The sequence below is a fragment of the Sus scrofa genome, chromosome 16 (genome assembly GCF_000003025.6).
Source record: "Sus scrofa isolate TJ Tabasco breed Duroc chromosome 16, Sscrofa11.1, whole genome shotgun sequence".
Taxonomy (NCBI): domain Eukaryota; kingdom Metazoa; phylum Chordata; class Mammalia; order Artiodactyla; family Suidae; genus Sus; species Sus scrofa.
In genome coordinates, this window is record NC_010458.4 from 45,273,009 (window position 1) to 45,289,489 (window position 16,481).

At 40.1% G+C, this 16,481-nt stretch overlaps 1 protein-coding gene across 13 annotated transcripts in view; it reads left to right on the forward strand.

Moving 5' to 3' along the window:
- The window catches only part of MAST4 (microtubule associated serine/threonine kinase family member 4), a 589,582-nt gene that overhangs the window by 300,490 nt on the left and 272,611 nt on the right, over positions 1 to 16,481 (forward strand). For 9 of the 13 annotated variants that reach the window (XM_021076748.1, XM_021076749.1, XM_021076751.1 and 6 more), the window contains one exon: positions 12,628 to 12,663. The exons of the other annotated variants lie outside the window; for them this stretch is intronic. In XM_021076748.1, the coding sequence (XP_020932407.1) occupies positions 12,628 to 12,663 (36 nt within the window). The remainder of the gene's footprint in view (positions 1 to 12,627; positions 12,664 to 16,481) is intronic. 13 annotated transcript variants of the gene reach the window in all.

Consider the following 16,481-nt stretch of genomic DNA (forward strand, 5'->3'; position numbering starts at 1 on the left):
GCATTTTGATTAGGACTTGTTTGCCTAGACTTAGGAAAGTTCAAAGTTTTTGATATTTCCCATCATGATGAAAAATAAGAAACAAGAAAAACAGAAATATCTATGGGAAATACCTTTCTAAAAAAATTCTCTTTTCCCTCATAGTTTTGTTTAATGCTTAAAAGCATTCTAGGCTTGTCTTTCGTACTTTATTAAAAATCTTTAGAACTTCAGTCACATCTTCTTTTCAGCCTTTATAATAGATTGTGCTTTTTATTCTGTTTGAATTACTATGTTTCCTATAAATTATTATTATGAGAATGTTAATTATCAAAATAGACTTTTTTTTATACCCAGTGAAGGGCCATATCTCCTTTTGCACTTGTATAAATCTCAGTTCTGTGCATGCTACCTGATTTATGTTGATAGCCATGAGTTGATGGGGGAAATTCATGGTAAGGAAAATGTTTATATTTCTCTACTTTGAGCATGGAATCTCTAATTAAAGAAGAGGTGAGACCATGCTTTGAATACTATAGTAAGAGAAAGACAGAATTACATTTAAGGCAATTAAAAACCCCTCCTTATAAAAATCAGATGACCTATCGATCCAAGGGGAATGAAACATTGTATAATATCAACATAAATCTACCTGTTTAAAGTGCATTTTGGAAAAATGAACAATTCCAAGGAAAGCCAACAAACATAAACATGTCCTTATGTATTGTCTATTAAATATAAGTAGTTGCAAAAGAAATAATGATGTATGACATAAATGCTCTGGGACGTAATGCTACTCCCAGTAACTACCACACCGAATCCAGTCATTACTGTCCCCATGCAAGTTTCTTTTATGACTTTGAGGAAAAGAAAATACTCATATTATAAATGCTCAACTGATTTTAGTACAAACCCAATGAGGAAGAGCACACGTGGGTTTTTATTAGGTATTGGTGCTCACTGGCATAATGGCACCTGATCATTAAGCCTCTTAACAACCTCCTGAGTTTCTCTATTGCATAGAGGCTTTCAGGTCTTTGAGTACCTCTCCTGGAAAGATTGCGGACTTGATCCTGCTCTTCTGTTGAGGTGTCTTTCCATGTCAACAGTGAGCACCTGCGCAGTGTGATGGATTTCTCCTTGTCTAGAGTTATCCAGCAATGTGCTTGAACTTGTCAGAGGAGGTGTACCTTCAGAAAAGCTGTGCTCTTGGAAGAAGATACCTGATTTTGATGTATCCGCCACTTCTAATGTGTATGTCTTGAAGGCTCATATTTTAAATATGCGTCTTCATCATTGAAACACTTAGAGATTTATTGGCTTTTTCAAAAAACATTTAATATTGTTTTGGAGCTCCCATTGTGGTGCAGCAGAAACAAATCAACCAGTATCCATGAGGACGTGGATTTGATCCCTGGCCTCTCTCAGTGGGTTAAGGATCTGGTGTTGCTGTGAGCTGTGGTGTAGGTCGCAGACACGGCTCAGATCTGGCATTGCTGTGGCTCTGGGGTAGGCCAGCAGCTGTAGCTCCAATTAGACCCCTAGCCTGAGAACCTCCACATGCTGAGGGTGCGGCCCTAAAAAAAAACCAAAAAAAAAAAAAATTTTCTGATTAAGCTTATAGATAATTTTAAAGTCTGAAATCATATGATAAAAACACATACAAAAAGCATATATATATATATATATATATAATATAAAAGTTAAAGCTTTCACAAATAAAGGACTACAGAAAGTAAGCTTCTCTTTTTAGTACTAATTGAAAAGGATAAAAAAGCAAACTACAGTTCCTCTAGAAAAAAGTAATTCAGATCCCCAGTGATTTTTAATTTATGACCATTTTCTTAAGGACTAGCTAGCTTGAAGTGTCTGTTTCATATGTGTTTTAAAAGGTTGTGAAGACAGTGATTTTTGACTTTTTTTTTTTCTTAATGGTATAAAGGGCAGCAGACAGGCGAGGTCAAGGAACTCCTTTCCAGGCTGGATGTTACTAAGTAACCAACGGACCCTGGATCAGTTTTCTAGAGGCTTTTCCAGCCCTTTACCAACATCAAGGCCCCAGACCCCAGCTCTCCTCTGGCCCCCTATCCGAGTGGGTTTTAGCCAGTTCTCTTCTCCTTACAAAGAGGAGCCATTTGCTCCTGATCCCAGATTCTTCTAGCACTTTCCTTGTCTTCCTCAGAACTAAAGTTGCCATATTCTCTGCTCCTTTTCCTCTCAGCTAGCTACCTATCAAAATCTATGTATCCTGAATAAATCATGATATAGTCATACAACGAAATCCTGTACAGCAGGTAGGACAACTGAACTTGAATGGATCCATCAACAAGTTTAATTACAAAAAAATGCAATGTTGAGCAAAAGCCAAAAGCAAATTCCAGATACTAGAGAGCATTTATGTTGTCAAGTTTCTCATAACACCGAATCTAAACTGTGCATATTTATAAAAGAGCTAATAGTGTTGTGGGTCCCTTAACTAGTCCTTTTGAACTTGGGTCCTAAAATGACAGTTCCAAGGGGAAAGCTCTCTGGGAGGGCTTCATTTTCAAGCAGGCAAAGTGGAAGAAGGGTACAAGCCTAAGATGTGGGCTAATGGATGGTTGAGAGCAAAACCAAGGTTCCCTGGTGGCTCCTCTTTAATTTTAAAGGACCCCTTCGTGTTTTGTTAATTGCCCAGATAAACAACTCTCCAGGACAGAGGGCGCTCCTTTTTTTTCATGGACTTTCCTGGAGACAATGGCAGGGAATTCGTTGGGGCCAGCTCCCTTACCTCCTCCAATCTTTAGATTCTCCCACCCCCACACCCCCAACACAGAGGAAACTGCGCTTTATTCCAGCAGATAAATTCTTCTTGCTACCTAAAAGAGCCTTTCTCCTATGACTTTTTTTTTTTTAATTTTTTTTTGCCTTTTAGGGCCACACCTGCAGCATATGGGGGTTCCCAGGCTAGGGGTCAAATCAGAGCTACAGCTGCTGGCCTACGCCACAGCCACAACAACTCGGGTCCAAGCCGTGTCTGCCAGCTACACCACAGTTCACAGCAAGGTCAGATCCCTAACCCACTGAGTGAGGCCAGGGATCAAACCTGCATCCTCACGGATCCTAGTCAGGATTGTTAACCACTGAGCCATGAAGGGAACTCCCTCTTCTCTGACTTTTTAGTCATGCAGTCATGTTACTGCATTGTTTCATGGGGCCCTGTAGTTTTGGGATCTGTAGAACCATCTGCAGTTATCACTTTATTTTTGTAGAATAAGTGACCGACACTTGATTAGTCAGTTTCTTGGCTTTACGTTTTTTTGGCCACACACATCTGGCAGCAGAAACCCAAAGCAAAAGTAGCTCCCCCTGTACACAGAAGGCCTCAGAAGTATGTTTCTGCATGCCGAGGAATTGCAGGGAATATTGAAATTACTAAAAGCAATTTAGAAGTCCTCTTGGGTTAATTTTTCATTTCTCCATCTAGCAACTGGTATCTAGCACCTATTTCTCTCCATAGAGTTTTCTCTCTTCTCCCTTCCCCTTTTCCTTTCATTATTATTCTGGATTGGTTGGGGTCCAGTAGGGCTGGCATAGACTAAACAGGGTGGGGTACTGTTGGCATACAGTAGTTTCGAGTCTTCTTGGAGGTCTGTTTCCCTATCCACAAAAAAGACAGGCATCTTAAACACACCGGGGTGCCAGACATCCCAGTAGCAGACAGTCATTCAGCTGGATCTTAAAGGTATTTTTCTCCTCACTGTCTCCTTGAAATGCACAAGCCTTTGGGCGGGGTGTTCCTGAGCTGTATTCAGCACAGCAGAAGCTGAGTCATTAATGGGAGGCTTCTGGTGGACCCATGGGGAACAAGACAGGGAGCGCCCTGTCAAGAGCCCTTGCGCTACATGTGTAAATTAACAAATGTATAGAAAGGGTGATAAACTGACTTCCCATCTCCTATTTTGTCTCTCTTGAGTGCGGGCAGGAAAGGGTGTTTAGTATGGGCTGGAAGACAAGAGTGAACAGCAGAGGGAGACACTGTTGGCAGAGTGGTTGGGACTCCAGAGGCAGGAGAACCTGCAGGTTACTGGAAACTTCTGGATTTAGCTGGGCCTGCTGGACTTATAAGACAGTCAGTCTCACTGTAGATTGATTGAATGGGTACCCTGGATTAGGGTATTTCTTCGGTTAAAATTCCTCATTGTGAGACAAGATAGGAAGTGACCTTCTATGTAATTGGATAGGCTTGAGTCGGTGTCATTGGCTTATGTTGGTTTGTGTATTTTTTTAAAATAGAAGACATATCCAGGCCGGTTATATTTCAGCCAGAACATACTGCCTTGATGAGCTATTTAGGAAAGCAGTTTGAGTAAAATGAGGTTATTTCTAGAATGAGAAGTGAGGGAATCACCTTGGTTTTACAACTGAGTTGAATTGGATTTATGAGATTTTTCAGAAAGGTGAAGGCAACGTTTTTTGAAAGAGAGGGAAAGGGCTTAATTCAAGCAAAATAACGGGCATGTAAACCGTATTGGGGTAAGTTTTAAAATAAATGTCGTTTTCTTCCTAGCACTTTCTTCCCGCCTACCCCCACACTGAAGCAAGCATTCAAAATATCTATTGTCGAAGCCAAATGGAAGTCCAGTGTCATTTTGAATGTTAGAAACCCAGAAACAAAACAAAGAAAAAATTGAGTGTTGCATCTGAATTAGCATTTAAAGTGGCATGTTTATATAAAAAGAGAATGGTGTAATATATCCTGAGAGTAAGGAGAGGATTTCAGACTGTGAAAGAATGTCAGCTGCATTTATATATTCATCGAATAGCCAGTTTGGTATTTGGTACGTATTTGCAGTACCCTGCTCACGCCTGCATTCATCTGTGAAGGGGGGTTGGGGAGGAGACCTGGGAGGTATAGACACAGTGTAGGATTGAACTTTGCACCTTTGAAAATTATTAGGAAGACCCAATCCTTTTGCTCCAGGGAAGCAAGGGTTTCCATCCAGAGGAAGGGAGGGTTAGGTCACCTAGGGAGGTTTATCAAAATACGGTTGTGCCTGTTCAAAAACACTAGGGAGTGCAAATCAGAACCAACGTGTACGTGTGTCAAGGGCAGAGGCACAGGGAGCTGGAGGCTTGTGGACTCCCAAGAAGAATCTAAATGCCACTGCCAGCTGGGAATAGCTCTTCTTAGCAGAGCTTGAGGGTATGTGGAGTGGCAGAGTGGGTTTCTGGATACCCAAAGGCATGAGGAAAAGTTCTCCATTTCATATTTACTAGAATGACGTTTCAGCAAGCCTGAGTCAAATGACGTTTCAGCAAGCCTGAGTCAAACAAAATTTGGAGAGTGTTCAGCAAACCCTGGGGAGGGTGGCGCACTGAGGCAGGCAGTACCCGGGCTTGCTCACTAAATGCCTGCCCCCTTCTCAGGTCTGGCATTTTAGAGCCACATCACCAGGGTTCAGTCCTACCTCTGCTGTTTTAAGCAGCTCTGTGACCTTCAGAAGATTACCGCCGTGTTTCTTCATTTCCTCGTCTGTAAAGATGGGTATACTCTTCTATCCTGGAGTGTTCTGAGGATTGAATTAGTTAATATTGGTAACATTTATAAGAGGGCCTGGTGTGCAGTAAGCTCTATGTGTTTCGTTAAATAAAATAAAATGGGAATTAAGCCCTCTCCCTCCAGCTTTCCACCCCTCATCACTTATTTTTGTCCTGTAGAGTTGGACAACAGACTGCCAAGAAGGCTAAGAGAGTTTTTATAAAGTGAGATCATTTGAGTAGCATTTTCGGGGGGTGGGGGGGGGCACGTGATTTTGCTTACCAATCCTTCTGTCAATGCAGTGCTGTTATGGAGGTAGCTGACTGCGTTTACTTGGGTGGATCTTGCCCTGTGTCCCTCCTGGTGACAGGAGGTTTCTAGGTGTGTGATGGGAGCAGACCCCACAGTGTTCCAACTCTATCATATCAAGCTGTGAGGGAATTCCATGTGCTCACTGGCTTCTCTTCTAGAATAATGCATCACTTGAAACCTACCCATCCTTCTCAGCATGGTATATAGGTTACTTCTCGAAACCGTGTCTGGGACAGACAGGTGTTGAGGAAAATTAAGTGGGAGACAATAGGTATCCATATAGAAAATTTGATCATAGGATTTCAGAGCTGGAACTGAAACCTGATTTTAAATACCTTTGATTAGTGAGGAACTGACAACTTGGAGGATTTAAGGTTGTGTGTGTTCAGATTGTTTCCTAAGTAGGAATCATGGCCAGAAGGTAGGGTTCCCACCCACCAGGGACTGGAAAGCAACCTTTCCTTCAGAGCAGTACCCTTGAGTTAGAGATAACCAGCGGGGGTGTGAGTGCATTTTGTTCCATGACAACATGAACTATGGGAGTTCCCTGGTGGCTCAGCGGGTTAAGACCTGGTGGTGTCACTGCAGCAGCTTGTATCACTGCTGTGGCAGGGTTTTGATTCCTGGCCCAGGAACTTCTGCATGGCATGGGTGTGGCCAAAAATGGAAAAAAAAAAAAAAGATAGGAATTATCATATTGACATCCACAGTGCATATCACACAAAAGGTAGACTTCACAGAGTCTTCTTGATTTCACCGTGCTTGTCATGGTTTCTTTGAAAACCATTTTGGAAAGCATGACCTCAAACTCCTCTTGAGAGTGTGTGCTTAAAACTGCATCCGAACGGGAAACATCTAGTCACAGACCAGCACTGCTAGGATACTGAGTTTCCTTAGACTGGTAACGAGACTAGTGATGGCGACACTGGTGGGTGTGGCAGTCCCAGCGGCAGGAACTGGCCGTCCCCACTTGTGTCCACTGTCCAGTGAGGCATGTGAGCAGGGCAGCTGCGGTCTGTCCTCTTGACACCGTGGTGCCATAGCAGGTTGTCCTCTGAGGGGAAGCATGGAGAGGTGGGAGGTGGCTGGAAGACCTGGCCTGTGTCTTGCTGTTCCTCCTTAGAATGTCCTCTGCCATCTGACTGCTGAGACAGACTCCCTGTTCTTTTACTTCTGTGGCAGCTGACTGTCAGCTGACTCAGACGTAAGCAACGGGGTGGGGGGGTGGAAAGTATTTTAGGATTTCCTTCCCTCTTTCTGTAATGGGGTCCTCCCCCCTGAGAATTCTGGCAGGTTTCTTTCCTCTGAATACACATGCTTGTCTTTGGACATGTTGTTATGTGAAGTCACTTCTTCTGGGATGGGGTTGGGGATTTTGCCATGCCTCTGTGCTGGAGCATAAGAAGTGCCCATAGAACATGCCAGCACCTGTTCACCTCTCTTCCTGTCAGCCTTCTGGGCTCTGCTTCACCCCATACCTCACCCAGGTAGCTTTTGACTCCAAGCCATAGGGAAATTCTGAGCAGATAGTTCCGTAAACACAATCGTTCAAGAGAAAAATGTTTTTTGTTTTTTTTTTTTTAGGGTCACACCTACGGCATATGGAGATTCCCAGTCTAGGGGGCAAATCAGAGCTATAGCCGCTGGCCTACACCACAGCAACACCAGATCTGAGCCGTGTCTGTGACATACACCACAGCTCACAGCAACACCAGATCCTTAACCCACTGAGCGAGGCCAGGGACCGAACCTGCATCCTCATGGATGCCAGACATACTCGTTTCTACTGAGTCATGACAGGAACTCACAAAAATTTTTTAAAAATTTGTTTTATTTTTATTTTTTATTTAATTTATATATATATATTTTGGCCACCCCCACAGCCTGTGGAAGTTCCCGTGCCAGGGATTGAACCTGTGCCATTAGCAAGGACAATGTTGAATCCTTAACCTCCTGAGCCACCAAGAAACTCTGGGAAAATATTAAGTATATCCTATGAATTGTATTGGCATGTGGAAGTGGGTGGCATCAATTTTGCCTAGCAGAATAAATTTTAATGTTTTTTTAAAGAATGAAAATTCTAATAATAATAAATTTAAATATGCATAATATGTTGACGGAAAGGTTTTTTAAATGTCTCTGCTCTAGAACTATAATCTTTCAAGAAACATTTGCCTATTTTGTAGATGCGTAGGAGAGAGTGTCCTTCCTCTATTAGAAGATGTTAATTTGGCCTAGGCACTGTGCCCTTTATTGTGCAGAAAAAACGATTTCTAACTTTTGTTATGTCCCAAAGTCAACCTTGTGGTGACTTTAGCCCTGGGTGCTGAACACTTACGGTTATTTTCCAATGCTGACGCTAATGTTACTGGTGGTGGTGAGATGTGCTTTGTAACTTAAGAAGGAAGGTCCGCTTTGAGGCAGAGGTTATCTGTAGGATTTTTTTTTTCTTTCGGAAAACTGAGGGGTGTTTTTTCTTGGAGAAGTCAGCACCCTCTGACATCCTCATGTAGTTGCCATGGAGCTCATGACATTCACTGCAGAGACAGTGGGGACCTTCCCCCTAGGCTGGCGGTGGGGTGGAAGGAGGGCGTAGTCCTCTTCCTTAGGCTTCCCTTGGCCTTGGAGGCTTCCCTTGTCCCCCTTGGCCGAGCAGGCACTAAACAGGATTTGCTCTGCAAGGGGCTCATGAGTGAGTTCACGGGGGTTTGGTATTTCAGGGTAGAAAGCATAGTGCTTAGTATCTTAACAAATCAAGAATTAATTATCTGGGAGAATAAGCAGAAGGTTTTTTATGTCTAGGATAAATTATTTTAAACACTAAAACCAGCCTTTGTAGATTAAGGAAGCCCTTGGAAACCATGGAGTATGTTTTTAAAATGCACTTGACATCATATACTGAAATGAAATTAATAGATCAGTAGATGCTTTCATGTCTTAGGGGAACCATGGTGGCTTTTTTAGGTGAGATTCTAAGGTATTACCAATTTGTATGTAAATGCAGTTGATTCTGATAGAATTGCAGGGAAAAATGCTGTCATCAAACATCTGTTAAAAAGCGTGTTACTTAATTACTGTCTTTGAGAATTCAGCCCACTTAGCTCTATTCTAATTTTTTCTTTTTTTTTTTTTTTTTTCTGGAAGGTATTGGACGAACATATCCTTAAGAGCACAGCAGGGGGTGGTGTGGTGGTGGTTATCTGGGGAGATACTTAAAAAGAGAATTAAAGCAAATATAGTTCAAATTGGTCCTTCTCCAGGCTCTGTGTAATCGCTTCCTTCTCAGCACGTACCTTTTATCCAGCTGAACGTCACCTAGGCTGTATTATGTTAAGTACCTGGGACTTGTGAGTTCTGTTTGTATTAAACCACAGCAGAAATGAAAACAACAAAACAGTTTCCTCTCATGAAATCCCATGTAGCATGAGCAACATAACCCTACATGGTCTAGTAGTTAATGTTTTCCCCAAAAGCTAACAGTGCTTCTCCCTCCCCTATTTCTCTCTTTCCTTCTTCTTCTTTTTTTTTTTAAAGCTTGATTGAGGCATGGTGGGCATACAATAAACTGCTCTTAAAGTAAGCAATTTCACAAGTTGACACATGTATATACTTGTAAAACCAGCACCACAATCAAGGTAATGAAATATCCATCTCCTCCAGAAGTTTCTTCTAACTGACTTGTAACTTCTCCCTCCCTCTACCTCTACATGCCCAGCCAGGCAGTTACTAATATTTTCTGTCTCTAAAGATTAGTTTGCTGCTCCTAAAATCTTAACTAAATGGAACAATACTCTTTGTATTCTTTTTTAATCTGGTTTCTTTCGCTCAGAATAATTATTTTGAGAGTCTTCTCTGTTGCAGCGTATGTTAATAGTTCATTGCTTTTTTTCCCCTAAGTAATATCCTATTGAATGGATAATGTCATAGTTTGATTATCTATCCATTTGTTGGACATTTGGGTCACATACAGTTTTTGGCCATTATGAAACCTCTATATGCAGTTGGTAAGCTGTCTCCCATCTCATGGCTTGTGTTTTCAGTTTCTTTACAGCATCCCATAAAGAGCCAAAGTTTTTAGTTCGATGAAGCCTAATGTACCAATTTGTTCTTTAAGTGGCCTTGCTTTTGGTGTGACATTTAAGCCATCTTTGCCTGATTTGGGGTCACAAAGATTTTCTCCTACTTTTTTTCAGAAGATTTATAATTTTATATTTTTACATCTACGATTCATTTAAAGTCTGGGTGAAGTGTGGATTGAAGTTTACGCTCTTGCATACAAGTATCTGATTGTTCTTTGCACCAGTTGTTGAACAGACTATCTGTTCTCTTGTGAACTCCTTTGCAGTTTTGTGGGAACTTGCTTGTCCATAAATGTGTGTCTATCTATAGACTTTCTTTTCTGTTTCATGAGTCTATTCGTCTTTATATCAATATCCCACTGATTTGATTATTGTAGCTTTATAACAAGTTTAAATATCAGGTAGTGTGAGTCCTCTCACTTCATTTTTTTTTTTTTTTCCAGAACTGTTTTGACTACTCTGGATTAGGACTCACTTTTTTTTTTTTTTTTTTCAAGAACTGTTTTGACTACTCTGGATTCCGTAATTTTGGAATCAATTTGTCTATTTCTACAAAAAAAATTGAGATTTTTATAGGAATTACATTGAAAGTATAGATCTATTTGAGAGGCTCTGAAGAATTTTCCAGTGGTTATAATGAAACTCTGGTTTTAGAGATGGATTGGTGAGAATAACGTATGAGTTGATCCAGTGTGAAGAGATTGGGATGGAATTGTCCCCCAAGAGACACTGATGGAGGAGATGGGTGACCCAGCTGGGAGAGACCGAGTTGAGGAATGAGTGACCATAAATGAGCAAATAGCCCTCAGAGAAGTCCAAGAGAAATGGTTGGGTGGCTGGTTCAGGAAGCAGCTCAGGCTGAAGTCAGAGGGGACTAGCTACATTTCTTCTGGAAAGAAGAACTGCTTTGGAGAGCTCAGGCCCAGCAGAGTTGGGAGTGGCAGAGGAAGAGTGTGGCCAGACAAGGTCACGTCTTCATGTCTAGGCAGGGAGAGAGCCACAAGGCTGGAAAGATGCAGGGAATGCTTAGAGAGGGGTGGTGTCATGTCGTAAAACAATGAAGGCTGGTTATACGATGTGACAACTAATTGTTAGTCCATAACAGTGTTTCTCAACCCGAGGTACTTTTGTCCCATACGTGAACATTTGACTATGTCTAGAGACATTTTTGATTGTCACAGCTATTGGGGTGAGGTGGGGTTTCTCCTATCCTCTAGTAGGCAAGAAACGCCAGGGATGCTGCTAAACATCCCCCAGTGTACATGGAAACACCCCACCACCACCAAAGACTTACCTACCCAATATATTAGTAGGTGGAGAGCCCTGGTCTGGAGAGGGAGGACAAGAAAAGAGGGTGGAATGAGAGTGGAGCTGATTGATTGCTCTGATGCCTCACAACTGTATTGTCTTGAGAAGAAATACTCTCCTGTGTGGTGACCGTGCAAAGTTACCTTGCATGATCAGGAGCTGGTCTTTGGAAATGTCTTTGGGCATGTTTTCAGAAGATGCCTAAAAGTGTTATAAAATAAAGATAGTTTAACCAAAACCTGCCTTGACTACAAATGAAGAAATGTTGAACATTTGGGTTAATTTGCTTAAGGAGAAAGTACTTATTTCCACATGGCATTGTCCATAGATGAAGTTCATCAGTTGGGAAACTTTTGATTGCAAGTAATAGAAAACCTAACACAAAGCAGCTGAAACAATAAAGACAATTCATTTGCAAGGGTTGTTCCAGAGGCTTAGTGTTGACTCAAGGACTCCATTTCTCCTTCATCCCAGAGGAGACTTCCTTCCTGGCTTATAGATGCTGCTAGCAGTTACTTTTTCTCCTGTTCGTTCTCATCAGTTGTGGATTTTTCTAATCCTACCATTATGGGTTTCTCTTTGAGCCATCTTAAATTATGTGTCCATCCTTGAATATGTTAATTTTAATGTGACTGCTAGAAAACTGAAAATTGTATAAGTGTTTCCAGGCTGTGTATCAGGTGGACAGAACTGGCTTAGACTATTCAGGAGTACCTGGGCATGGGTGAAGTCAGCCTCACCCAAACCGCATGGCTGATACATGTATGGGAGAGAGATGGAATGGATGTTGGGCAAGTAAGAAAAAAAATGAGCCCTGTGATGACTGACATAGGCAAAAAAGGGAATAGTGGTTTAATTGCTATTATTTTGCTAAAGATGAATGTCTGGAAATATTACTGCTCTACTCCCACTAATAAAAGCTAATGTTTTTTTCTTAAATTTATTTTTGAAAGTTCTAAAAACTAACGTAAGGCTCATAGTAACAGTTGAAACAGCACAAAGATACCTAGCAGGAAGTAAATAATCCCCATCCTTTCCAGTTGCTCTTTCCATTCCCAGCCCTGTGTGGCTATGTTAGTCTGGGCTGTGTTCTTTCTCCATTCCTTACTCCATGTCCATGAGCGTGCATTCACATCCATTGTTTTGCTGTGGTTGTTGCTGTTGTCATATGGAATTAAAGCTCTTCTATTTGCTTTTCTCACCTTATCTACCTTCCAAGTTAGTATCTACAGAGTCATCTTGTTCTTTTAAATAATACATGATATTCTGTATTATAGATATACTGCATTTCATTTCCCCATTTCCCCATTAATGAACATTCTTGTTATCCCCAGTTCCCCCTCTTTCTCTGCCCCACAACAAACAATGCTGCAATGAACATCTTTGTACCTATGTCCTTACGTACTGGTCCTTTTTTTTCCCCTATAGGATAGATTCCCAGAAGTGGAATTGCTTGGTCAAACGGTATGTGTATTTTTAATTTTAATAGATATTTTTACATTCTTTTCCCCAAAGGAATATAGTGAATCACATTTGCACCTAAGAGTCCCCATTTCCTACCTTCTCACCAGCCACTGTTGCTTTTAATTCTTGCCAGTCTTATTACCTCTGAACATTAATTTACATTTTCTTCACTGCCACTGATGTTGAATATATTTCCATATGTTTACTGTCCGTTTGAATTTCAGTTGTCTTCATTTCCTATTTGATTCCACTGCCCATTTTTCTGCTTAGTAGTGTTTTTCTGTAACAATTTCTGGGAGCTATTTGTTGTGTTTTAGAAATGTTAATCCTTTGTTATATGTGTGCAAATATAGCTTCATAGTTCTTGTCTTTGTATATGATGTCTTTTATCAAAAGAAAATTGTCAATTGTGTTTAATCAAATATGCCTGTCTTTTTCTTTATCGCCTCTGAGTTACCTGTTTTGCTCAGGATGGGATTGTCCATCCTGTAGTCATACTCCTGTACATTTTCTCCCTCATTTTGAAAACATTAAAGTATTACTCCAGTTTTAAGTTTTGCATATAATATGAGGTAGGATTCTATCTTTCTTTCTTTTTTTTCTCTCCTAGATGGATAGCCAGTTACTTAAGTCCTAGTTACTACAAGAAACTTTATTTTTCATGGGATTGAAATGTTACCCTTGTCACATATCAAGATGCTATATACATTTGTATCTGTCTCTGGCCTCTCTGTTTTGATACCTGTCTGTCTATTTCTATGCCAATACCATTTTGTTTTGAATGCAGTGGCTTTCTAATGAGGTGTAATGTCTGGTAAGTTCTCTCTCACTAGTCTTGTTATATTTTCGTGGTTGTTATTAGCCATGTGTTGTTTTTTTTTTTTTCATATTGATCTGGTTAAATTAAATTTTAAAACTTAAAGATGAGGAGTTTTGCCTTAAATATTTTGAATATGATATATAATAATCTGATAAAAACAAAATAATAATTTCTCAGTATGAGTATACCTTTACTTGATGTTACCAATTGGAAAATACTTACTAATAACCCAAAGGTTTTTCTACGAATTTTAAGTCTTTAAATGTAATTTTACTTTGTTCCTGTGTCAACTATACAGTTACCTCAAGATACCAAAAAGGAGATACAGGCATGACGTATTTTAATCTTTCTAAAAGTTAGATTATAATAAAGCCAAAGCGATTAAAGCTTTCAGTGACTGTAACCTTATAAATAATTCATATTTCTATTTATGTAACAAACTATAAGGTATACCAATACCTGGATTGGTTGAGGGGTATGTAAATATAATAATGTGAACGAAGAACTGTAACTGAAGTGCTAATAAACAATATGTTTTGCCATCTTTTATGACTTGATGTTTCTAAAACTTAATATTGATGTAAGAAATTGTCACACTTGAAATTTGGGTTATGTAGTATTTTATGCTTTTGACAATTCTCAACACTGTTTATATTAATGTGATATTAATTTTGTTCATTGACATTCTTAATAGCTTTTTTGGAAACTTAGTTGTTATAATATCAAGGTAATAAATACCTTTGCGTTTCTCTAAAGATATTTGAATATTGGAGCTAAACCCTAAAACTGCCTCTGATTAAAAATAATAGTGATACTGTCTAACAGATGAACACGGGTTCTACCCATGTTTACTTGGTTAGGGGGAAAAGGGCATTTCTTTGGTAGCCAATGGTGAAATAATATATTGTGATTATTATTGAGTGATATACTTGGAAAAATGTAATTATGTTTTAAAAATGAGATTCTTAGTGCTTTCAGTGGTATTATAATTCAAACAAATGGATTGGTGTGGTAATTTTTGCGTGTCTATAAATATTAAAGATGGTAATTTTAAAAAAAGAAACTAATTTAAATTATTCACATCAAGACCAAAGAGTTCACTTTGAGCCTTCTTTATGAACTTATCTTTATTAAGTCTACACCAAATATAATTTTCCTGACCTGTTCAAAATAAGGTAATAGTTACCTCTTGGCTTCCACCCAGTGTTTATATGAAACAAGCTAATAGGCACCCCACATACCCCAATTTTGTCTCTAATACTACTTTCCACAGTACCAAGACCTGCTGAAACCTAACTGGATGCTATGATGGGGATAAGGAAAACATTTTGTTGGTTTTAGAACTGTTTTTTGTGGGTGAGAGTTGTTTTGGGATTTTTTTTTTTTTTTTTTTTGGTATTTGTTTTGTTGTTTGTTTTGTTTTATTTTGCTGGAGAGCAGAGATACTTTCAAAAGTGTGTGGAGGGGAGTTCCCGTCATGGCACAGTGGTTAACGAATCCGACTAGGAGCCATGAGGTTGCGGGTTCGGTCCCTGCCCTTGCTCAGTGGGTTAAGGATCCGGCATTGCCGTGAGCTGTGGTGTAGGTTGCAGACGCGGCTCAGATCCTGCGTTGCTGTGGCTCTGGCGTAGGCCGGAGGCTACAGCTCTGATTGGACCCCTAGCCTGGGAACCTCCATATGCCGCGGGAGCAGCCCTAGAAATGGCAAACACACACACACACACACACACACACACACAAAAAGTGTGTGGAGCTGTAAACTGAAGGAACTTCTCCTTGCCGATATTGGAAATTTAAGTGATGGGGAAATGGTTAACTATAAGCCATTGAACAAACTGAGCCTACCAAAAGCCAAGAGTCAGTCATGTTTTATCAGAGGTTGACAAATGATATAAACTGCAACAAATCAAAGGCATATCACATTTCTGTTTCCAGATAAGCTGTATTTTTACCAATTCAAGTTGTATTTCCTGCACTTGAGTTTAAATCATCATCAAAATAGACAAAGTTGATGAATATAAATACAAAAAGATATTTGTGGTGTTCCCATTGTGGCTCAGCAGTAACAGACCTGACTAGTATCAATGAGGATGCGGGTTTGATCCCTGGCCTTGCTCAGTGATTTAAGGATCTGATGTTGCCATGAGTCGTGGTGTAGGTTGTAGCTGCAGCTCAGATCTGGTGTTGCTGTGGCTGTGCTGTAGGCCAGAAGCTGTAGCTCTGATTTGACCGCCAGTCTGGGAACTTCCATGTGCCCGTGGGTACAGCTGTAAAAAAAAAAGAAAAAAGAAGATATTTGTTATAAAATATCATATCACTTGTATACAGAATCTAAAAAAACGTAATACAAATGAACTTATTTACAAATCAGAAACAGACCCATAGACATAGAAAACAAAACCATGGTTACCGACAGGGAAGGCTGGGAAGAATAAAGTGAGGATATGGGATTAACAGATACCCTGTCCATATATAAAATAAACAATAAGGATGTACTTGATAGTACAGGGAACTATAGTCAATATCTTGTAATAACCTATAGTGGAAAAGAATCTGAAAGAGAATATATGTATGTATGTGAGTGTGAGTGTGTGATACAGCCAACTGAATCACTGTACTGGACATGTGAAACTAACACGATACTGTAAATCAACTATACTTTGATTTTAAAAAAGATACGGAGTACATTTTAAATTCTGCGTTTGTGCAAATACTGTATTGTTGATTTAATTTTATTTTTATTTATTTTTATTTTTTTTGCTCTTTAGGGCCACACCTGCAGCATGTGGAGGTTCCCAGGCTAGGGGTCTAATTGGAGCTACAGCCACAGCAATGCAGAATCCTAGCCACATCTGTGACCCACAGCACGGCTCGCAGCAGTGCCGGATCCTTAACCCACTGAGTGAGGTCAGGGATTGAACCTGCAACGTCACAGGTCCTAGTTGGATTCCTTTTTGCTGCACCATGACAGGAACTCCTGTATTGTTAATATTAAAGT